Source organism: Pseudonaja textilis, chromosome 15 (genome assembly GCF_049901715.1).
Source record: "Pseudonaja textilis isolate UNSWEBS1 chromosome 15, rPseTex1.2, whole genome shotgun sequence".
Classification (NCBI taxonomy): Eukaryota; Metazoa; Chordata; class Lepidosauria; order Squamata; family Elapidae; genus Pseudonaja; species Pseudonaja textilis.
Window position 1 is genome coordinate 1,560,001 of NC_142004.1, and position 24,112 is coordinate 1,584,112.

General features: G+C 46.6%; 1 protein-coding gene across 5 annotated transcripts in view; it reads left to right on the forward strand.

Moving 5' to 3' along the window:
• KDM2B (lysine demethylase 2B) overlaps positions 1-23,874 on the forward strand; it is a 38,162-nt gene extending 14,288 nt beyond the window's left edge. For 3 of the 5 annotated variants that reach the window (XM_087912994.1, XM_087912996.1, XM_087912997.1), the window contains 15 exons: positions 9-162; positions 742-857; positions 5,208-5,334; positions 6,057-6,499; positions 8,667-8,753; positions 13,097-13,321; positions 13,617-13,760; positions 14,127-14,213; positions 15,585-15,860; positions 16,600-16,638; positions 16,967-17,658; positions 18,799-18,962; positions 20,145-20,306; positions 21,169-21,387; positions 22,459-23,874. In XM_087912994.1, coding sequence (XP_087769120.1) covers positions 9-162; positions 742-857; positions 5,208-5,334; positions 6,057-6,499; positions 8,667-8,753; positions 13,097-13,321; positions 13,617-13,760; positions 14,127-14,213; positions 15,585-15,860; positions 16,600-16,638; positions 16,967-17,658; positions 18,799-18,962; positions 20,145-20,306; positions 21,169-21,387; positions 22,459-22,640 — 3,117 coding nt within the window. In that variant the 3' untranslated portion in view covers positions 22,641-23,874. Of the gene's footprint in view, positions 1-8; positions 163-741; positions 858-5,207; positions 5,335-6,056; positions 6,500-8,666; positions 8,754-9,634; positions 9,903-13,096; positions 13,322-13,616; positions 13,761-14,126; positions 14,214-15,584; positions 15,861-16,599; positions 16,639-16,966; positions 17,659-18,798; positions 18,963-20,144; positions 20,307-21,168; positions 21,388-22,458 lie in introns of those variants that run through there. The other 2 variants (XM_087912995.1, XM_087912998.1) reach the window with 2 other exon arrangements.
• The last annotated feature ends 238 nt before the right edge of the window (positions 23,875-24,112 follow it).

Sequence of the window (24,112 nt, forward strand, 5' to 3'; positions counted from 1 at the left end):
GGTTCTAGATCTTTTGGCTGATTCCTCCCACGTTGCAGAACCTAGAACTCTACGAGGAATGGGTTGTCTCTGGGAAGCAGAGTGACATTTTCCTGGGGGACCGCGTGGAGCTGTGCCAAAGAATCGAACTGAAACAAGGACACACTTTCTTCATTCCTTCAGGTAAATCCCCTTTCAGAGCCAGGAGCCGGTTTTTCAAGATCAACCCTTTACTGGGTGGGCCTCCATCGCTAGATCCAGAGTAAGGAAGAAAGATGGAACGGATAATGAACCTTAACATTCTCACTGGGAGAAAATGATGGCATAAAAAAGCTGCAACCCCATTCTGTTGGTTCTGGACATCTCCTTGCAATGTCCCCTTTTTCTGCTGACTATGGAGATGATGTAGGCCAGAGGTGTCCAACCTTAGAAACTTTAATAAGACCTTTTGGACTTCAAATCCCAGAATTTCATAAAATGGCTGCCTGGGGGGAATTCTGTGAGTTGAAGTCCACAAGTTTTGAAGTTGCCAATGTTGGACATCCCTGATCCTGGCATTTTCTACCTCTTGGTAGTTTAATGATTTATACCCTATTCTCAATTCAGGGCTCGTGCTGCCTCAGTGGCTGAAGCTTGAACAGAAAGGTTTTGGAGGCAGATCCTGAAGAAAAACACAGTTTTGTAGGACAGACAAGAGCTGGACTTCATTCCCAACATGACTGTTGTGATGTGAATCCTTTCCTCTCTCCTCTATCTTTCTAGGCTGGATACATGCGGTTTACACCCCTGTGGATTCCTTGGTGTTTGGTGGAAATATCTTGCATAGCTTTAATGTTCCCATGCAGCTTCGCATTTATGAAATTGAGGACAGAACAAGGGTAAGGACTCCATAGATTTTTGGCTTAAGGTATTGGATCATAGTTTGTTCTGCAGAAGGTACCGGGGTGCCTGGAGTGGTTCAAAGGAAACGTTGCTTGGTCTGTAAACTTTTGGGATTAGGCACTCAGGTATTTGGACTGTAATGCTGCAATTCTAAAACCCAGAAGAGTAAAGGCTGAGGTTCAGAACAGAGCAAGCTGGTGGAGAACTGGTCTTCCCTGGCTAACTGGGCACCAGTTTGGATAAACTTAATGGTTGGGTTCACCCATGGAGTTTAGCAACGGCTTGTTGCGTGATCACAACTGACCGCATTCTCAATCCTTCTGGGCCATGCATTATAGTAGAATCAACCAGAATGGCTTAACATAACCTGCCAAGCCATAAATTATGATTTACAAACCACCTGAGAATATACTTTCCATCACTGTTGTCAGGATGGAGAGGCCGGTTGTTTTAACGGATTCTGCAGTCTCCGCTTGTTCCATCTTATTAGCCAACCAGGTTTAACCCAACTATGGCTTACCGCAGCACATGGGAATCTAATTCTCTTTGAAGTTAATAAGCGCAACCTTTCACGGCCTGGCTTCTGTTCTTGTGGGGAAAACAATCGGAATTCTGACCAATTCCCAGATTTTCAGGGGAATATTGGTCTTTGTAGGGGTGGGCTTTTGACAACTTAACACGCTCTTATTCCCCAGGAGAATGGCTACTTTGGGCATCACGCTGTCGAGCTAAAGAATGCTCTTGAAGAAGCGTCAGCGGTTTGCTTTGAGATGATGTTGGATAAAGCTTTGATTTGGGGATGTGTCCCCACACTCTGGAATTCTGGAAGGCCTCTACTCCCAGGGTTACAGACCAGTGTCAGTGACTCGTTTTCCCCAATACAGTCATAAATGTAATGAGTGTTTACTTTCAGCCTCTATTTGCCTGCCCATGATGAGAACCTGGTGAAGTCAACCAGGTTTATTCAAGCCAGGTTTTGTTTTGTTTTTTGAATTTTCACAACACACCGAGCTCTTTGATGGTGGTTTGATCTGGGTTTTTGTCATGGATATTTGCTATAGTGGGCTTTAAGTCATTGAGTTACAGGAAGATGACCTTTTCATCTTCGGATGATTTAGCAGTGATGGTTCGCCATTCAGGAGCATCCTTGGTACAGGAGTCCAAAAAAGTCAAGGCAGTGGCCACAACAGGTGGGTGCTAGGAGTGAAGAACTGTAGCTCCACCCCTTGTTTCTGATTGGTTCCCTCCAGAGTTTGGAATGTTGGGTTTTGTCATGGAAACTGTTTGATTGGCTCTCTAAAAGCTGGTAAGTCACCAAATCAAACTCTGTTGATCAGCTGTTTCTAGGGAATTCTGGGAATTCCCCCCCACTTCCCCCAATGCATCATCGCTATCCCTGTTCCTGCTGTGGGGCACACCTGTATCTTGCTGTTCCAGGTGTGTTGGGCCTTTCCAACCCATCGTCAAGGTTGATGCCAATGCCATTGTGTCCTTTGTTGGGACCAAACCTCTTTTAGAAGAAGATCGGAAGAAATGCCTTGATTTTCCAATGACAGGTCCATCTCGACTTGACAGGATCAGGCTTCTAATTCCCAACAGAGTGTAGTAGGTTTCCGTTGCAACGCAGAGGGCAGTTAAGAAAATAAGTTAGGACGGTTGGAATATCTACAGCCTGAGTTGGTTTTCGAAAGGCAAGTTGAAGATCATTGAAAAAAAAAAACCTTGAGATAACGAGAGGCTGGCGTCTTCTCCAAAGTGTGTGGGAAAAAAGAGGTCCTGTCTGAAAAATGTCTGAGGCCCATCTTTACTCATAGCCTTCAATCATAACTATGGTCAAGTTGAGTCAGAACAGAAGAGACTAACAGCAGAAGGCCGGTGTGAAAATGTATGTAAGATGGAGCGAGGTTGGCTGATGAGCCTGGATGTGATGTCTCTCGTTTGGGTCTTCTTCTCAAACATTGTCCACTAAAGCAGGGGTCTCCAACCTTGGCAACTTTAAGACTTGTGGACTTCAACTCCAGAATTCCCCAGGGTCTGGCCTCTCTAGAGAACAAACTCTATGGTTGCTGGAGTTCGGTAGGTTGGTTGAACCAATGCTTTAAGCCAGGGGTCTCCAACCTTGGTAACTTTAAGACTTGTGGACTTCAACTCCCAGAGTTCCCCAGGGTATGGCTTCTCTAGAGAACAGACTCTATGGTTTCTGGAGCTATGCTGGCTGAGGAATTCTGGGAGTTGAAGTCCACAAGTCTTAAAAGTTGCCAAGGTTGGAGACCCCTGCACTAAAGGGCCTATAAGATGACTATCCAAGGGAGGCAACCTTAAGATCCTTTGTGCCTTATTTCTGCTCTCCTTGTGTTTCCAGGTGAACAGTTGTTACCTGTATCCCTTCCTTGTCTAAATTCCTTTCCCAAGAACCTGCCTTCTCCACGCCGGGCATGTACTGTCATGCCAACCCCAAGCCAAAGTTGGATTCTTGCAGGAATCCCAGATTTCGTCTTCCTTGGGGCATGGAAGGATGGCCAAATCTCTCGTGATTTGACCCACAATAAATGTGTAGCTCGGCGTGAGACTGCTTGGGAAGGTGCAGATTGTGGCTAGTTGCTGAGGGACCAACTCTGAAACATCCCTCACCTTCTCACCAGAGCAGCCACCTTCCTGGATCAGTGGAGAAGGCTACTCTGAGCAGAAAGTCCTTTCCAACTATCGTACAATTCAAAATTGTAATAATTCAAAAGTAATTCAAAAACTGGCAAGAGAAAAAGCGTTAAGCTCTTTCTAGCTCCCCGCAACATTTGGCTTGCAAGGGGGAAGCCCTTTTTTGGGTGTGTGTGTGCAAATGTCTGCCTCATACCTGCGACTTTGCAGATGTGCAAAAGTGAAATGGAGAGACAGCTAGCCGTGGGACGGAGTCCAGAGAGGCGAAATTATTAGGAACTCAAACCTGATGCTGAGAGTTTGATCCCCTCCACAGCAGGGGAGCACTGCATGCTTTTTTCTTTGTCTTCAGCGTTTATTTATTTTTCTTCTTCTTTTTTTTTTAAAAAGCGTTGGTTTCCCCCATTCGCCTCCCCCCCCTAAAAAAAAAGAAGCAAAACTAAATTTGGTGAATTGCAAAAAAATAAAAAGAAAAAAGAAAAAAGACAAATGTCAGGAAAGCATTGAGCAAACGATGTCTTTGATATATTCCCCAGGCATGTGGCTGAAAACCTTTTGAAGGCCGAGGGGTGGAAAGAGGCATCTTCCTATTTGTAAGTCAAATTCTTTGCAAATTTTCGTTTCCCCGCAGTGCTCTCGTTGTCGTGAAATTAAACGGGACGGAGAAAATGCATGATTTGAGTTCCTTTTATGAACGTCGCTCTTTTTCTTTTTTTTTTACTTTGGTGAGGCCTGTCCTTCCCAAATTTTGGAAATCCCTTCTGAATAGGCAAGGAGTGAGAGAATTCCTGGGAAGCCTGAGGCTTGTAACTCTTGCTCCAGGTTAGGGAGGGGTCTCCGATACCCCAAATGTGAGTGGCAATTACACATATTTGGGAATGGAGGAGAAGGTAGAATTTTTCAAGGTCTCTTCCGACCAGGGTGCAGGATCCTAACCTTCCCAGCAAAAGCTGTGAGTCCCTCAGATCCCCACACGTTTGCCAGGGCTCTTAGTTCTGTCCTTTAGCCATGAAGAAGCAAATATATTGAATTTATTCTGTGGTTGTCCAGATCCAAAGCTAAGGTCAACCCTCTTAAGATAATTGGCAGCACATGCAGTGATCTCTGCTGAGGTGCATGATTGTGTGGGTCTGTCCAAAAAAAATAAAAATAAAATATGCATACCTTGACTTTCTTGAACCTGAGTATGGATGCTCCTGAGGGCAAGATTTAGACCTCTGCTGGCCTCTTGGTCACTCAGCTCTGATGTGACTTTAGACGTCCGAAGAATGAGAACATCAGGCAGAACGAATCACACCACTGAAAAGGAAAGTGTCATGGGTTGGTTGGTTGGTGTTTTTGTTGTGTGAGCCGGTCACTCCGGTTTGGAAACAACAGTTAATGCTTTGGCCCAGCCTATGGATCCAACTGGTGTGGTGATTTCTTCAACAAATGGTGGCTCAAGAGAACCATGGCTAATGGTGATTGTGACGTCAACTCAGGCAAGATAAAACATCTCAGTTAAATGGAATCCTTCTGTCTGATAAATTACCTCTCACAGGAAGGTGTAGATTGTTGGTCAATTGGCTGACAAAGAAAAAGCTCTTTTTTTGTTGTTGTTGAAGATAGCTTCTCTACTTTTCTGCCTCCATCTGAGCAAATTTGGCCCACATTCAGACATGTTCCTATGTCCTATTTTTTCCCCTCCGCAGGTACAAGCCAAGTTCCGCTACCCGTTTTACTATGAAATGTGTTGGTATGTTTTGGAGAGATACGTATTCTGTCTGACGCAGCGCTCTCATTTCAGCAAGGAGTATCTACAAGAATCAATGTTAATTGGTAAGTAAATTCAGCGTGTTACTTGGAGTAGCAGGGACGAGAGAGGGAAAGCTACTCTTGGTTGCAGAAACTTTTTCAAGTTAGGGACTGAGCTGGATAACTCAATAACTCCAAAGACATGCGTGAAGTCTCTAAAGAGCAGAGATTTGGTGGAATAAACCAGCTTTTGAAAAGACAGAAATAATTGAGGTTGAAGTTGAACTAGAACGTTGGTGGTTGTTACTAAGAGGTCTCGATTTTCCGGAAGGTCTTAATTTAAAAAAAAAATTAAAAAGAAAACTTTATTACAGATTAAAAAAAGAAAAATGCTGTGTATAATACATCAAATACAACCTTACATTGTAGACAAAATCTATATATACGAATACATAATAAATAAACATATAAAATGCTTCTAAACAACTAAGACGGTGTGCTTTTTTCTTGGTAATAATTTTACTACTGTTCATTTCTTATTTGGTAAAACATTCTTAATTTAACTACTCCATTCATCAAAAACATATCTTTTAATTTCCTGGTTTTTTTCTCTTTAATCCACTTATACCATTTATCCCAAGTTGTAATATATCTTGAGTCTTCCTTATTCCTAAGTTTTTGTGTAAGTAAGTCCATTTCAGCACGGTCAAGTATTTTCCGAGTAATCAAATTATTTGTTGGCATTCGTTCGCCCTTCCAACATTGTTCCAGCGCAATTCTTAATTTGTCTTCTTCTCTGCTCCCAGATACCTCCAGGAAACGTAGCTTGGATAGTTTCTCGTCCGATTCCTGGGGAGACATGGATGAGGACTCGTGCGATGTTCGTGCTCAGGAAGACAAGGATAACAGTCCCGACAAAGTCCCCAAGATCTTGTCCGACGTCCCCTCTTCTCCTAACAGCACACACTCGGAGGGGAAGGAGACATTGGGGAAGAAGCCAAAATCGCGCTTCTTCAAAAGGACTCTGTCCAACGAGTCGGAGGAAAGTATAAAGTCAGCCACGGTGGACTATTCGAAAACTCCCACTGGGTCTCCTGCCACGGAGGTGCCCGCCAAGTGGACTCACTTGACCGAATTTGAGCTGAAAGGTTTGAAGGCCCTGGTGGAAAAACTGGAATCCCTTCCGGAGAACAAGAAATGTGTCCCCGAAGGCATTGGCGATCCTCAAGCTCTCCTGGAAGATATGAAGGTGCGTAGCAGGAAAGCGTGTCCTTCTGTAGACCTGAGATGTGGTTTGTTGGTTGGTGGTTTAGCCTGGATCCCAATCGGTGTCATTTGTAAGCCGTGGCTCATGGTTCAGTCAGGGGTCTCCAACCTTGGCAACTTTTAAGACGTGTGGACTTCAATTCCCAGAATTCCACATGAGGAACTCTGGGAGTTGAAGTCCACATGAGGAACTCTGGGAGTTGAAGTCCACATGAGGAACTCTGGAAGTTTAAAGTCCACATGAGGAACTCTGGGAGTTGAAGTCCACATGAGGAACTCTGGGAATTAAAGTTCAAATCTCTTAAAGTTGCCAAGGTTGGAGCCCCCTGGTTGAGTGCATGTTCTTGGGCTTTTGGCTTGGAGTTGAGGTCTCATGGTATTTAGAAGGCACCAGGTTCAGAGGCACACGTGTAATGGATTTGTGGACCCACCTATTTAAAAAAAAAACAACCCAGTGATTAAACCATGGCTTAGCTAGTGCTGTGAGGACAGGCTTTAACCATGCCCATTCAAGTAGATTGCAGGATTGTGTTGTGTTGAGCGATTTGAGAACAAACCCTATTTATGGTTGGTGTCAGATGGTGGTTTTTGGAGACTGTAGGAGAAAATAAATTTCCCATTTCCTTCAGGCAAGTGGTAGAGTCCTCTCATAGGTTTACATTTTAACTGTAATGTTTAGGACTCCAAGTGGGAATTAGCAACCCTCATTCATGTTTGATGTGCGGGAACAGATCAGACCTCCAGCCCTTTTGCTTATCGATGGAGACCGAGTAGAGCAAGTGGCCAGTTTTAAGTTTCTGGGTGTTACCCTAAAAGAGGACCTGACCTGGGGCGGGGGGGGCTCACATTGCAGCCCTGGTCAAAAGAGATTATACTACCTGAGACTTCTCAGAAAACAACAACTGAATGTAAAACTGCTGCTGATCTTCTATCGCTGCACCAGAGAGAGTATCTTAACTTACTACTCATCTGTGTAGGGTTTGCCAATTTCACAGGGGCAGATAGGACGATGCTCCAGAGGATTAACGTCATTGCCCAGAAGATCCTGGGTTGCCCTCTCCCCTCTTTGGAAGAGCTTTAGAGCTCCCACTGCCTTAAGAAAGTTCAAAACATTCTTATTAAAGATCCATCTCATCTTGGGCACCCTTTTTTTAAACTATTACCATCTGGCAGGCGGTACAGAATAATAATAAAAACAAGGACAAATAGGCTGAAAAACAGCTTCTATCCCAGGGCAGGAGCTCTGTTGAATTCTCCTGTATAGTGCAGTGCTGGTGTGGTGTGGATTTCCGGTTCAATGTGTGAAGGGTGAAGGATGTGTGTTTGTGTTTATTTTCATGGTCATGGTGTGCACTGAAGATAGTGCTTGATTTCGTTGTACGAGGTCCAATGACAATAAAGTATAGTACAGTAAAGTAAAATTTATGGGTAGGAGCTTCTCACAGGAAGGGTGGGGAGGAGTGGTTCTCTCACCCAAAAGTTTTAATCCTGTTTTTACTATGCAGTTTTAAAACCTATTTCCCTTTCTGTTTCTTTTCTTTCCTTACCCTCTTTTGCATTTCAATTTTTTTTTTTAAAAAAAGAAGGGATTATATGGTACAATAGCCCACTCAAGGGTTTAAATTTAATAATTGGAAAATTGAAATCTGTAAGGCCCTTTCTTATTTTTCTTTCAGGAACGAATGAGGGCTTTGCCTTTTTTTTCTCCCTCTGGAAAACGCAGAAAATCCTTAATTAATTTTTAGGGTACGGGGGGTGCCATTCCACAAGGTCTTTGAAGCATTTAAGAGAGGAGCCCCAATTCTCTGGCTTTGCAAATTGTTTTTAATTTATGGGGAAAGCCTCGGGGCCACCCCAAGCCAGAATGGATGGGTTTTTGCAGGAATTCACGCAATAGGCCGAGCCCAAATCCAATTAAATCACCTTGATTTGCTGTATGTGGAACGACCAGCCCCCAAAATAGGCTTTGTTATGATTTATGGAATAAGTCGACATGGCTGGGTCCACCCACATGCAACCTTAAATAAGCCATGGTTTGTGAAGCCCGATGATTTTTTTAAACGAAGCCTAAAATGCAGGAGATTGTGTGAAGTCAGCCCTCGCAAAAGCCAAACGTTTCCTTTTCTTCCTCTCCTCTCCTTTGGAAACAGAACATCCTGAAGGAACATGCAGAGGATGACCAGAATTTGGCCATATCTGGGATTCCCGTGGTATCCTGGCCTAAGAAAAACGCAAAGGTAGGCCATGATCCTGGTTTCTTTCGGTTGCAGGCCTCAATCCTTAAGTCAAGGCTGTTTTTATCCCGCAAAGAGATTTCCAACACCTCCCCTCCCCAAAAAGAGAGGGTTTGGGTTTTTTTTTCCTTCCAAAGTATGTTTTGGCATAATTTCATATTGTGTGTGTGTGTGTGTGTGTGTTTAGCTCCCTTTGTGGTTCGTGGTGCACCACACAACGCTGTTTTCCCTGAACCGCTCGCAGTTCCACGTAGGGAAGTGCCCTTGCTTTAAGCGGGCGGCTGTTGCTTTAAAATCTTGCGCCTTTAAGGGCGCCTAATAATGAAGGCAGGTTCAAGGTTTAGTGCCCCCCCCTCCCCCAAAAAAATCAGGCGATATGTGAGTTATCGATTGTGAGTTATTGCAGGGCTGCTGGTGGGGTTTGATTGTGGAGGAGGAGGAGGAGGGAAGAGACCTCCTGACATCCGTGGGACTCCAAGCTGCAGAACCAAAGCAAAAGTGGGGGTTTTTTTTGAGGGGGGGTTGGCATGCATGCAAAAACATTTCATTTTTTTTAAAAAAAAGAAACCCCATCTTTTGCTTCTGCAGCCCCCCAAGCCCCGAAAGGAAGCCGCCGCTTCCGTTGGCGGGTGGGCACAAATCGTATAGCCCGTTGCAAAACCTCCCTCCGCTGTTGCACCAGGAAGGAAGGAAGGGAGCTTTGCAAGGCCCCCTTCCTCCTCCTCCTCCAGCAAAGACCCTCCCTCTGCCCCCTCCCCAACTCTGCCCCTGCCTCCCCCCTCCCCTCCCTCCCCCCCGGGGCTGGCTTGGGCAGCCAATGGAGAGCCTGTCTTTTGTTCCACTCCGGGTTAGCTCGCCATTGGCAGCGGAGGAAGCTCAGCCCCTTCCTGGTTTCCATTGGGGCCCTCATGCATATGGATGAGGGCCTTCTCGCCTCTTCCTCCTCCTCCTCCTCCTCCTCCTCTTCCTCCTCCCACTGGGAGTAAGGAGAGGGAAGGAGCGCCGCTGCCGAAGAAGGCCGGACAGCCGGGTTAGACTCCCACACCGGCTGCCAGCCATGCCAGCCCGGCCCTTGCTGGGCTGCCCGTGATGAGATAGATGGCCATGTCAGCCAGTCCCGATGAGGAGGACTACGACTCGGAGCAGGACCAGGTGGGGGGCGTGTGTGGGGTGTGTGTGTGTGTGTGTGTGTGTGTGTGTGTGCATGCACGCACGGGCTACACACACACACACACACACACACACACACACACACTTGCATGCATGGCGGTGGGTGGGTCTGGCTGCCTTTTCTTTTCTTTTAAACGGCAGGCAAAGTTTTGCACCTGGGTGGCTTCTTTTTCCTGCCTGGCAGCCTTACAAGGAGGCAGGAGAGGACGGGGAGGGGGGTCCTCTCTCCAAGGGGGAGGGGAGGAAGGCCAAGGAAATGGGCGGGGGTGGGGCGAGGTTGGCGTCTTCCCCTTCTGGAGGGCTGGGTGGGAAGCCGGGTCTTTGGCGGGGGGTGGGTGGAATAAAGGAAGGAAGGAAAGGGAGGGAGGGAAGGAAGGAAGGAGAGAGAAAGAAAAGGAGGGCGGGAGGGAAGAAAGGAGGGAAGGAGAGAAGAAAAGAGAGGGAAAAGGAAAGACGGTGGGAGGAAGGGGGAAGGAAGGAAGGGAGGGAGGGAGGCGAGAAAGAAAGAAAAAAGAAAGTGTGGGTGTGGGAGGAAGGGAAGAAAGATAGACAGATGGGAGGAAGGGGAGAAAGAAAGAAAAAAAATGAAAAAGAATGAGGGTGGGAGGAAGGGGGAGGGAAGGAAGGAAGGGGAGAGAAAGAAAGAAAGAAAGAAGAAAGAAAAAGAAAGAAAGAAAGAAAGAAAGAAAGAAAGAAAGAAAGAAAGAAAGAAAGAAAGAAAGAAAGGATGGGAGGAAGGGGGAGTGGGTGAGGGGCGAAGGGGGGGTCTTCCAAAGTCCACTACACTGTCCTTTTTTGTAGTTTTTTTCCCCTTTCTTCATTGTTTTCGAAGAAAGGTGTCGCTTTGACTTTACAGGAGAATTTTAACTAAACAATCTTGTGCGGTTTCCCCCCTTTAATCAGAGGAGGCAGGAAGTGAGACCTTGGGTGTGCTTTGGCCATCTGAAGTAGCTAGGAGTGGATGGAGGGTGTGTGTGTGTGTGCCTTGTGCTGGTTGCCTGTGTGACAGCTTCCTTGCCCCCCCCTCCCCCAGCCCCCATGGAAGACTTAATCCCATCAAGATAGGGAATTGATCCTGTGTCCATTGCAGTCAATACAAGAAAATACCTGGGGCATCTTAAAAGGGCTTAGATAATGTGGGCAGGGGGAGAAAGGAAATGCCACCCCCCCAACTGAGAACAGAGCCAGTTTTTTTTAGAAACTACTAGGATTTACCAATTTAAATTTGCGCCAGTATTTAGAAGTGAAAAAGCAACCTTTTTAAAAAAAAAAAATTCTTACCATGATTCACTTAGAACAAAGGTGTAAATATTTTACCTGGCCCTCTTGATGTGTCTCAAATTCGTTTCCAGTATCCAACTGAAAATATATTTAATTCCTTAATTTGCTGTTGGACTGGTCATCTATATTTCCTTATTCTGCCTTTTAAAACATTTCATTTATCCAAGGCCATGAATTCCGTGTAGGTGTATTACTTTTGTGGTTGGGTTTTGAAAACACCAAACGGTCTTAATTATTTTTTTTTAAATGAACATTTTTTAAAAAAATGTTCGAATTGTTTTAGGATTGTTTCACCACCTGGAGTCAGTGGGTTGAGGTGGGTGGCTGTAGAAATTATTTTTATTTTTAAATAAGCTGGATCTAATTTTAGGGATCTACCTTACATGAGCATTTTGGAAGGGGAGTTTTTGTAGCTCCTAGAATGTATTTTTTTTAAAAAAAAAATTATTATTATTTGTTGTGGTCATTGTTTTAAATTAAGAGGTGCATGTGAAGCCAATCCCAGTTCTGATGTTGGGCCTTGTCAAATATTTTAAATTATTTTGTAATTGATCCATTTAGTGTCTTCACTTAGTCCTGGAAAACCATCAAAGGATCTGATAAAACAATCTGTAAGTCTATAAAAATGGCTGCTGAAAAACTTCTTGCTATTTCTTACTATCGGTTTTCTGCAGCTGATGCACGGATGAAATTTCCAGGCAAATTTTCCAATTATATTTATTTTATTCGTTTGTTCAATTCGATGATGCCCAACTCCAGACAATCTTGGATGATTCACAACACACACCAAACAGCATGGAAAAATGGAAAAAAAAAACAGATAGCAAAACTAAATATTCGTTTTTTTTAGAAAGGGTTATAAAAATTCTCAACCTGCTGAAAACAAAAGATTTTACGGGAGTGGAAGTTTGCTGGTGTGTGTTACATCTCACTGAGGTCCATCACTATGACTTGGCTGGCACCAGCAAACACTTAACTCCAAATGGAACACAATAAATCAAATGTACACATCGTTTCTATATTTATAATAATTATATATGTTTATTGGTTAATTTTGGAGTTTAGGGATGCATTCACACATAATGTGGTTTGTCCAATTCTCACAGATGGAATAAACTGCAATGCAAAGCATAAACTCTTGAACGCAAACCACAACCAACTGTGGATGGCTTTGCATATTATGTGAAGGAAGCCCATCATGGCTAATTCGAGGAATCATTTCTAGCACAGGAACGTTTTTATACGGCAGCGAACGAACCCAATACTCCTTTCTCCTCCTATTTTCCTCACAACAACAATCCTGTGGGAGGAGAGAGCTGACTCAAAGTCACTTTCACCCCTAAGGCAAGACTAGAACTCATCGTCACCTGGAGATTCGCCCAAAATAATCAAGCCAGCTTTCATGGCTAAGGTGGAACTAGAACGTCCCATCTCCTAGTTTCTAGCCTGATGTGTTAACCATTAACAGGCTTTCTCTTGTTACAACCAATTTGTGAGGTGTTTTTAATCTTTCCTTGTGTGTTAATACTTTCCAAGTTGACTCACCACGGATTCTTTACGGCTACTCCCGCTGCGTCTTCCCTGGTGTTAAACCAGGGTCCATCTGGCTGGGTTTGTACAACGGCGAAGCCGGAAACCTCTTATTACTGACCGGCCTCTGTCGCCTACATCTCTTTAATCGCGTTTTGTGGTTTACCGTACCATTCCAACTCAGAAGAGTTGTCACTTTAGGTCTGCAGAAAGAGGAACTGGTAACCAAAGTTTATCCTAAGCCGTAACGTCTGCTTCGTTCCCTACAAGGGTAATCGACCCACAACGGGAGCGGCTTCACAAGAGCCAGTGGTATAGTAGGTGGTCAGCCTTTAAAAACCCCACCCTCTCTCTTCCTTTCCCAGAACCGGGCAGTTGGGCGTCCAAAGGGGAAATTGGGCCCTTCCTCGGCTGTGAAGCTTGCGGCGAACCGGACGACTGCAGGCGCACGTCGGAGAAGGACGCGATGTCGCAAGTGCGAGGCCTGCCTGCGGACAGAGTGCGGCGAATGTCATTTCTGCAAGGACATGAAGAAGTTTGGGGGGCCTGGCCGCATGAAACAGTCCTGCATTATGAGGCAGTGCATCGCGGTAAGCGCCATCGATGTTCGCCGGGGTGGGAAAACCGGGATCGCCTCCAGGCCAGGGGAGTAACAGGCTGGGCAACTTCACGACTTGTGGACTTCGACTCCCAGAATTCCTCAGCCAGCCATGATGGTTTGTGGACTGGCTGAGCACGGCTGGAAATGAGGAATTCTGGGAGTTGAAGTCCACAGATCATCAAGTTGCCAAGCTTGCTCCAGGAAGAGGCATTCCTGGTGTGCTCCGATCGCTCTTGCTCCCATTTCCGATCCTCTGATCTGTCCTTTCTTTCCTGCCCTCGTAGCCGGTGCTGCCCCACACCGCAGTGTGCTTGGTGTGTGGCGAAGCAGGGAAGGAAGACACGGTGGAGGAAGAAGAGAGCAAATTTAATCTGATGCTTATGGAATGCTCCATTTGCAACGAAATCATCCACCCCGGGTGCCTTAAGGTAAGGAGAGGAAACTGCTGGGTCTTATTCAAGGGAGTCCTTGACTTATGACCACAATCAAGGCCAAGGTTTCTGTCGCTAAGCACGACGTGTGTTAACCGAGCGTCGTCCCATTTTACCGCCTTTCTCCCCACGGTTGTAAGTCAAGGACTACCTGTAATTGATTTATCTGGGAGGGAGATGGGAAGTTTGTAAACGGGATGAATGGATAGAAGAGGAATAGATAAAAAGGGGCAGATCTCACCATCCCTTCCTGGAGGAGCTCAGCAGTTTTTCTCTTCCTCTACCTGTCTGTCTCCCTCTTTCTCTCCTTTTTTCTCTCCCTCCCTCTCTTTTTCTTTCTTTCTCTCTCTCCCTCTCTCTCAGGTGCGGGAATCGGACGGCGTGGTGAACGAGGAGCTTCCAAATTGTTGGGAATGTCCCAAGTGCAACCATGCTGGAAAAACGGGGAAAGTGAGTTTCACAGCCATGATTGGGTTGTCTGGAACAGCGGGGTGGGGGGTCATTTTTAGGTTGTGGGGGAGGCTGGGGAAGGGCAGAGGCCGGCTGGGCTGTGAGAGGAAGAACCAGGCTCATCCCCTCTGCATCCTACGACACGCAGGGAGGAATGGAGAAGGAAACAACTTGGCTTACGAGAGAGGAAGTGGCCATGATCCCTCTCATTTGGTTGCAGCTGGGGAGAATAGTATATAAGAGAGACAGTTACAACACAGCAAAGCGTGTTTTAGTTTGAGCTGAAGTTATCTTGGTTGGCGTCCTTCCAACAGACTGTGCCTTATCTCCTTGAAGCTGATAATTATTTATCTTGGTCCGTTGTGGAAATTCCTTCACTGTAGTTTGTTTTGGTTTTTTATTTCACCTTTATCTGGTCTTTGAGTTCTGACTATATTGTTTTCTCTTGAAGACTGTTTTTGAATAAGTTTTATCTCCAACTGAGAATTATTGAACAGTGGGGCCAAGGAGGCATTAAAGGACAACAGTTTCTTTAGTGACCAAAGTTACAACGGCACTGAAAAAAGTGACTTTTGAACGTTTTTTTCACACACCTACTCGGCATCACGTGGTCAAAATTCACAATTGGCAACCGACTCATATTTACGACGGTTGCAGTGTTTCCCAGGGTCACATGACCCCCTTTTGGGACATGCAAAGTCAGTGCGGAAGCCAGATTCATTTAATGACCGTATTGCTAAGTTAACAAACACAGCTATTCGCTTAAGGACAGCGGCAAGAAAGGTAGCAAAATCGGGCAAAACTCACTTAAACAAATGTCTCGGTTAGCCATGGAAAGTTTAGGCTCAATTATAGCCGTATGTTGAGGACTACCTATATAAAAAGACTTAAAAGCAATAACCTCTCACACACACATCCTTTCTTTTGAGATCCCAAAACTATTTCCATTCTGTTTTGTTTCCAACAAAGCTCAGCTGAACTAATTTGTGGGTCCCTCCTTGGCCAGTAGATTTTCAAGTTTCCCTCCTGTAATGTATGTGTCAGCTCATAAAACATTTTTTATGGGTGGTTTAGAGTTGCCAACAGAAAGGGAGGGGTTTGAAAGAGCAGTGTGGCAGCTTGGAAACCGAAAGTGCATTCCCTACATAGTTTTTCAGAGATTGTAACTAGGGGACTGAAGTTTCTGCAGCGCGAAAGTCTAACTGGAGAACGTGATGGATGACTCTTAGCTATGGAGGTGTCCCATTGGAGAATATGAATTAGGATACACCCAGAGGGTGCCCCCCAATTTAGAGAATTAGCCCTTTCTGGGAGAGGGGGAAAAAAAAGGCATAAGATATAAAGTTTGCTTGTGTGTTTTGTCTCTTTCTGGCGTACAAGCAAAAGCGGGGCCCTGGGTTCAAATACGCCTCCAACCTGCCCGGCTCTTTGCTCAAAGAGCAGAAGATCAACCGCGAGAACAAGGAAGTCGTCCCCGAGATCCCCAAGAGGAAAGTCGAGTGCGAGGAATCGCCTCGCAAGAAATCCGACGAGCGCTCCCCGAAGCCCCCCCTGGATCCTCTCTTGAGGAGGAAGTCCTCGGAGGAAGCCCACCTGCGCCGCAAGCGGAAATTGGATAAACCCCAAGAACCGGCGTTGAGGAAGCGGGTAAGACCGGGAGATCGTGTTCCCCCTTGGGTGTTTGGGGTGAACAGGCCGGAGAAGGTGCCACTGTAGAAGGAGCACACGACAAAGGGGGGGTCAGGAGCTGGGAAAACACCCACCCCCCACCCCCAGTAAGAAAGGTCACTGTCCTGCCCTTCCCTATAAGCCGCGATCGGACCATTTCCTCCAACCTGGTACAAATCCACATTTGCAGAGATGGACGAATGTAAAAATTCCTTGTGTTGAGAAAGGTATAGTTTAGTAAAGGTCAAGTGGAATACGGTAAAGCAAAGCCAGAACTGAAATTTGCGCGCTAAATCTCCCCCAGCAATAGGTTCCCCCGTTGTCCCATCAATTTTAGAGACAATGTTTTTTTGAAATGGTCACTCTTGAGAGGAAGCTGCGCTGGGGCTGCATTCTTACCCGGAAGTGACCTTGAATCACAGTCTCTCGGGAAACAAGCTTGCTTCTGTTACTTTCACTTTACCCCAAGCATTCCCTGTGCCTTTCACCCGCCACCAATTCTAGCACACCTGGAAGGGACCGGAGGTGGGAGAGGTCTAAATTGCCTGCTTCTAAACTAACCAGCCATCTAGGGTAGTGTTTTGAAATCTCTGGATCTTTAAGCCTTGCAAACTTTTAATTCCCAGAATTTGCCCCAGGCGGCCTGGGAAGAGCAACTTCCAATAAATAAAATTGTCATTTTTCCTCCCTTTTCCTTCCTTTTCTTCCCTGACCGTAGCTAAAACTGGGGAAAGAAGAGAAGCTGTTCAGGAAAAAGGTAAGTTCTTCATCTGTATGGATTTGCAGACTTGCTGAACAGCCGTATTATTAACTGACCATCGGCAGCGATTCACTTAACGACTGTGGCAAGAAAGTTGATAAAATGGGGTGAAGCTCTCTTAATGTTTCGCTTAGCAACAAAAAATTTTGGGGGGCTCCATTGTGGCCCTAAGTCAAGGACTACGTATGTGGAAGCGTTCCTCAACCGTGGGAACTTCAAGAGGGGTGGGCTTCAACTCCCAGAATTCCCCAGCCTTCCCACGTTGGGTTTCGCACCACGGTTGATCGATTCTCCTTCGACCTTGGGGTCCCTTTCCCCTTTCCAGAGGCGCTCCTGGAAGACCCCCGACGACCGAGTGGCCGCCATCAAACCCCTGAGGCGCTTCAAGCAAGAAGGCGGGGAGGCCTTCCCGGAGGAAGCTCCCAAAACCAAGGAGAGCGACCAGTCGCGCTCGAGCTCGCCCACCGCGGGGCCGAGTTCGGAAGGCGCCGAGCCCCGGGAGAAGAAGAAGTTCAAGATCCGTCGGAAACCTCGGCTGCCCAACAAGGAGTTGAGCAAGGAGTTGAGCAAGGAGCTCAACCAGGAGATCCAGAAGACCGAGAACAGCCTGGCCAACGAGAACCACCAGCCCATCAAGTCGGAGCCGGAGAGCGAGACCGAGGAGGACAAGCACCACCTCGGCCCGGAGCAGCCGCACCCTCTTGCCAAGGGCTTCAACGGGACGCCGCGGGAACTCCGCCACCAGATCCTCTCCAGCCTCCGCAGCGGTGGCGGCGCCACCACTCCCACGCCCAGGGCCATCGCCCGGCCCCCGCCTTCCCTCTCGCCCCCCAAGTGCATGCAGATGGAGCGGCACGTGGTGCGGCCGCCCCCCATCAGCCCCCCGCCCGACTCGCTCCTGCTGGATGACGGAGGGGCCCACGTCATGCAAAGGGAGGTGTGGATGGCGGTCTTCAACTGCCTCCGACCCGGGGAACTCTGCGTCTGCATGAGAGTGTGCCGGACCTGGAATCGGTGGTAAGGAGTAGCGGTGGGATCGTGGGGGAAGAGGGGGCAGCTATTAGGGATGGGGGGGCAGGCTGGAACTGGGGTGTCAGGGGGCCCTTGGTATCTGGCGGCCAGGATTGCAACGGTTGTGACTCTGATCAGGGTAAAGAGAGGCGAGACTTCAGCGGGGCTTGGAAAACCTTGCGTTGTCCTCTTTTTTTTTGGCTTTTATTAGCATTTATGGTCATATAAAATACAAATGAAAGCGAGAAAGGAAAAAGGGAGAAGAGTCTAAAGTAAAAAGAAAGAGAAGATTATTTTTGGTGCCGTAAAATACAGTTACAACCTCGACATTCAGAGGCTTGGCAACTGGCTCCTGTTTATGACGGTTGAAATGTTGCAGGGTGACGTGATTTCCCCTTTTGCAACCTTCTGTTCTGACCCAAACCCTTTTCCAATAAAAGAAACACGAACCAAAGGGAATAGAAACCTTTTAATAATTTTTACAAATCCCTGGTTAAACTGCGAGGCTGCCAAGAATAACAGATAAGGTTACCTAGAGATATTTTACAACACAAGAGACTTCAAATACCAACTTCGGATACTGCAATGTCCACGAGGCTCGAGTTTCAAAACGTCTTTGCTTTCTGCAAGGAACATCCGATTCACAGCTGGCTTTTATTTTCTTGAAGGAGGGGCCATTACCTTGCAGACTTACTCCTGAGTTGCCTGTGCTGTTGTAACTGCTCTTTCCTCTGAGCAACCCTGCGTGCACTTGGCACAGGCTCCTCAGGAACCTCCTCATTGCTACTGCCAGCCCCCACAATCTCGGAAGGCAGCAGTCCACTCCCTGATGGTCCTGGCCCCTCGTCTGAGTCCTCGCTCTCCTCAGCCGTCCACACCTGCTGCCGGCTAACCACAACACCTTCTGACAAGCAAAGCCAATGGGGAAGGCGGATTCCCTTAACAATCAGGTTATTAACTGGTCAGCTGCAGTGATTCGCTTTGCAACCGAGGCAAGGAAAGTCTTAAAACAGAGCAAAACTGACTTAAACCTCACTTCACAATAGAAAGGTTGGACTCCATTGCGGTTGTAAGCCGAGGTATTTCAAGCCTTGTATTTCTTTCCAAGATGTGGGCCAGACCTGCCTCTCCTCTGCTCTCCTTCAGGTGCTGTGATAAAAGGCTGTGGACCAAAATAGACCTCAACCATTGCAAATCCATCACTCCCTTGATGCTGAGCGGTATCATCAGAAGGCAGCCGGTCACGTTAGATCTCAGCTGGACAAATATCTCCAAAAAGCAGCTGAGCTGGCTTATTACCCGGCTCCCAGGTAGGTTCGCACCTTAGCAATTCCTGTGTCAATCCTGAACTCATTTCCCACCACCGGCACCTTCGGGGCTGCCGCAGCGGAGATGAGTCGAGCTGTGGGAAGCAGCAACGGGGGGAAAGGCGGAGCTTGCCTTTGGGGTTGTAGCCAAAACAAAACTCTTCCCGCTGGGAACCAAGGACTTTCCCACCAGGTGCTACAGGAGGTGGGACCTGGGACCAGCTGACCTTGGGCTGTGACCTGATTGGACCACGTGATGGAGGGCATGGGGAGGGGGAAGAAAACTTTACTTTTAATTGGGGGGGGGAACTTGGAGGGTGGGGTTAGAGTCAGGTTTCCCCAGATGTGCCAATAGGTCATGCTAGTCAGTATACATAATATAAGCGAAATATCACTCATGCATCGGCAGAAAATCTCCAGAACCGTAAAGCTTACAAACTTGAAATCTGGCACGTAGGTTCCTCTTGGCTTCTAGGGGCTCACAAAGAAAGGATTTTTCAAAATGACCATCAGAGCATTAGTATTTCCTATATTATTATTATTATTATTATTATTATTATTATTATTATTATTATTATTATTATTATTATTATTATTATTATATTATTATTATTATTATTATTATTATTATTATTATTATTATTATTTTATTATTATCTTACTCTGATGCTAAGGAGTTCTACTTCCCCGCCCCACCTAGAAAGAAATCTCTTCCAAAGGCAAAACACAAGCAGAGGAGTTTCAGTTTTAGTTACAGAGCACCAAGCAGCTTTAGTACAGAACAGTTGAGCTAAGCCACGCCCAGGCTCCTTGCTGTCTCCTTCTTGCTCACACAGCAAATGCTCTTTCAGTTTCCAAACAGCCCTCAATTCTCTCACACACTGACAGGACGCTAGCCAGATGAATATGAATAGATGCTGGTAGGCAGAGGCAGAATTTTTTCCACTTATTTTCCTCCCCCAAAACTAAGCCCCCACCACATAGTTTCGTAGCAAAGCATAGGTATCGAGCTAGTAAATCTGTACTTTGAGGAATAGGCCTGCCTTGGAGTTTCGATTCCATTGGGGTGTGTTAACTGGAACCCCGACGTCCTGCCTTAGACGGAGCAGTGGAGAGAAGGAAGGAAGGAAAGATTCTCTTGAAGTTAGGACCACTTTTGAGGGTTACATCCTTCCTTCCCCGTAGGTCTCCGGGATCTGCTTTTGGCTGGCTGCTCGTGGATCGCCGTGTCCGCACTTTGCAGCTCCAGTTGTCCCCTTCTTCGAACCCTGGACAGCCAGTGGGTGGAAGGCCTGAAGGATGCCCAGATGCGAGACCTTCTGTCCCCACCAACTGACAACCGGCCAGGTATGTACCCCCAATTTTGGACTCCAGCAGACAAGACTTGGGTATCTCTTTTCAGGAGAGAAACCAGAGTATAAAACGACTAGGTTTCTCATTTACGGTGGCCTCAAGAATGGGGCAGAGTAGAATTGTGGGTGTGGTATGAGATTTGTTTTTTAGAAGAGGAATTCTTTTATTGGCCAAGTGTGATTGGACACACAAGGAATTTGGTGCAAATGCTCTCAGTTGTGCATAAAAGAAAAGACACTTTCGTCAAGAATCAGGAATCATCAGGTACAACACTTAATAATAGTCATAGGGTACAAATAAACAATCAAATCATACTAGGAAACAGTCAATATAAATAATAAGGATACAAGCGACGAAGTTACAGTCCTACGGTCACAAGTGGGAGGGGATGGACGATAAGGAGTGATGAGATGATTTAATAGTAATAGTAGTGCAGACTTTGTCAATAGTTGGACAGTGTTGAGGGAATTATTTGTTGTTGTTTTTTAAAGTATATATATTATCCTATTCAGAGAAGGCTAGGCTACAAGTTAAAAAGGATGGGCTAGAACAGTGGTTTTCAAAGTTGGCCATTTTAAGAGGGGTGGGCTTCAATACCCAGAATTCCCCCCCTGAGGGCTGAGGAATTCTGGGAATTGAAGCCCACTCCTCTTAAAACGAAAAACATTGGAGGAACTATCCACCCATGTCAACCGATGGGGTAAGTTGTGAACAAAATTGTCTTCTCCTGCGTGATATTTTTATATAGAAAGGATATCTCATTTGACCATCTCCAGGCCTGGGTGAACCTGTTGAATCGCAGCCTCTGTAAATGAAATAACAGCAAGACTTCTGCTGCCTTTTGTTCCTTGCGCAGGCCAGATCGACAACCGAAGCAAGCTACGGAACATCACCGATCTCCGCCTGTCCGGCTTGGACATCACGGACGCTTCTCTGCGCCTGATTATCCGGCATATGCCTCTCCTGTCCAAGCTAAATCTCAGCTACTGTAATCACATGACGGACCAGTCCATCAATCTGTTGACGGCGGTGGGGACCACCACGCGGGACTCCCTAACCGAGGTTATTTTGAAAGGTAGGCCGGGAGAGATTCAACGGGGAGGTGTTCTGACCCAGCTCCTTCCTTCCTTCCTTCCTTCCTTCCTTCCTTCCTTCCTTCCTTCCTTCCTTTCTTTCTTTCTTTCTTTCTTTCTTTCTTTCTTTTTCTTCCTTCCTTCCTTCCTTCCTTCCTTCCTTCCTTCCTTCCTTCCTTCCTTCCTTCCTTCCTTCCTTCCTTCCTTCCTTCCTTCCTTCCTTCCTTCCTTCCTTTCTTTCTTTCTCTCTCTCTCTCTCTCTAACATAGGAAAGTCCTTGACTTATAACCATTTCTTTAGGGACACTCACTAAACAGGGGAATGATCCTGACAAAAAGGGACTTGCAAACTCGCAAATCCCTGGATGTGCAACCGTTGCCACTTCCCCGCAATCCAAGCGATCGAAATTTGGGTCCCTGGGAAACTGGCATGGATTTAACGGCAGTTGCAACCACCTCCCAGGCCAGGTGTGCAACCTTCCCCCAGGTGGTTTCCAACATGGGGGAAGGCGGACTCACTTAGTTGGGATTCACTTTACAACTTGCAGTGATTTGCTTAACAACCATGGCCAAAAAAATGGTGGCCAAATTGGGCGTGACTCCCTTAACCAGGTTGGCGACAATACTTCAGCTCCTAACGATAGTCGTAATTGGAGGACTCCTTGAATTTGGCAGCAGAGGTTTGGAGGTGCATTGATTGCCTTTGGCCTGGGGTCAAACTCTCATATTACAGGTTATTCCTTGTCTTACAAAGCACAAGTGAGCCCCCAATTTTTCTGTTGCTAAGCGAGACATTTGCTAAGTGAGTTTTGCCCCGTCTTACGACCTTGCCACCGTTGTCAAGTGAATCCCTCCAGCTGATCAGCTGGCAATAAATCTGGCTCCCCCTTGGATTTTGCCTTTCAGGGGGTCACAAAAGGGGGTTGTGGGTCCTAAATACGATCGTGTTTGATCACACCATCTGCATGGGTTGTAAGCGTGGGAAAAAAAACGGTCGTTGGTCCCTTTTCGCAGCGCCGTTGTAACTTTGAACGGCCACTAAGTGAACCCTCCCTCCCTCCCTTCCACTTCCAGACTGCAACAAGGTGACAGACCAGTGCCTGTCGTACTTCAAGCGCTGCGGGAGCATCTGCCACATCGACCTCCGCTACTGCAAGCAGGTCAGCCGGGAGGGCTGTGAACGGTTCATCGCGGAGATGTCGGTCAGCGTCCAGTTCAGCCAAACGGAAGAGAAACTGCTGAAGAAGCTGAGTTAGTATTTGCAAGGACAGAGTTGTAAATAGAGGCGATGAAAGCCGGGGCGGGGGAGTGGGGAGTGGGGGCGGGGGGCAAAAAGGACCCCAAGGAAGATGCTTCCATCCTCCGGACCCCACGGGAATCTACGGCACCCAAGGTTAGCCATTCGGTGCTCCGGTGAGCCACGTGCCACCTCGTGTGCTGGGAAAGATACGGACGCGCCAACTCAGAAACCGCGGCCGGAGCGTGGGGAGGACGCCCGCGTAGACTTTCGGCAGGACTCCGAAGCAGAACCTTCCTTCTGCGGTGCTGAGGGTGGGCCCGTCCCCTGCTGTTTTTTTTCTGCCTACGGGACTGTGGTTGTTGGTTGTTGTTGGGTTGTTTTTTCCTTCCCCTTTTCCCCCCATCTCCCCCGTTACATCTTGACCTTAATGCAAAACTATTTTTGTACAAAATCCCTTTAAAAAGTTATTTATGCAAAAGTTCTCGAATGCCTCTCCAGCGTTTTGACTTGGGTTTCTTCGCGTTGCCAAATGTTTCCGAAGAGAGACGACGACCGATCGGAGGGGTATCTCCCCACTTTTGAAGGGGTGGAAGGGAAAATAGGGGGGGGCGAGTACTTTTTAAGATTGGAGGGAGGGGGGGGAAATAGCATGTTTTGTATTCCGTTTTGTATGCTCGAGCAACAAGGTAAGGCGTGTGGTGCAAAAAACACGGGTGTACAGATGAAGGATGAAAGTATCATTAAATTCTTCCCATATAAAGCCCACCTTTTCCTGAATTTTGAAAGCTTTTCAGTGACAACCAATCTTCGGGGGGAAAAGTATTTAGAACAGGGGCCCCCAAACTTGGCCACTTTAAGACTTGGGGACTTCAACTCCCAGAATTCTTCAGCCAGCATAGTTTACTCTCTTGCAATCCCTTCCTCTGCAATCTCTCCTCTTTGGTGGGGGGATGAGAAAAAGATACGATTGGCTGGGGAATTCTGGGAGTTGAAGTCCACAAGTTTTAAAGTTGCCAAGTTTGGAGATCTCTGTAATTAAGATATTGGAGCTTTCAAGTTTTAAAGAGTTTTGGGGTTGTTTTTTTTAAATGAGTTGCTATAATTTAACATTTTTTTAAAAAAGAGGGCTGGGAATTCAGTATACAGTACATGAAGTGCCAATGTTGTTAAAAGTGCTGTCTCCAGTTTCATTTCTTCCTCATACGGTTTTACCTCTATTCAAATTTGTATAAACGATTGTACAGAAAATAGAGGCTAGCTTGTATTATATCTGTTGAACCTGTGTAAGATTTCCTGGAAAAGTCCCGTCCCGCCCCAAGATTCAACCTCCCCCCCCAGCCCCCCCTGAAGTTGTTTCTCAAGAGCAAACTCGGACGGCATTTTTGTGATCCAGGGGAATCCAGTTGCTTTGTCCCTTGGGGCAAAAAGTAAAGAACTTTGCTTACCTGGTGGTGTGTTTTCCCTTTTCACCAGCTGTAGAAATGATGG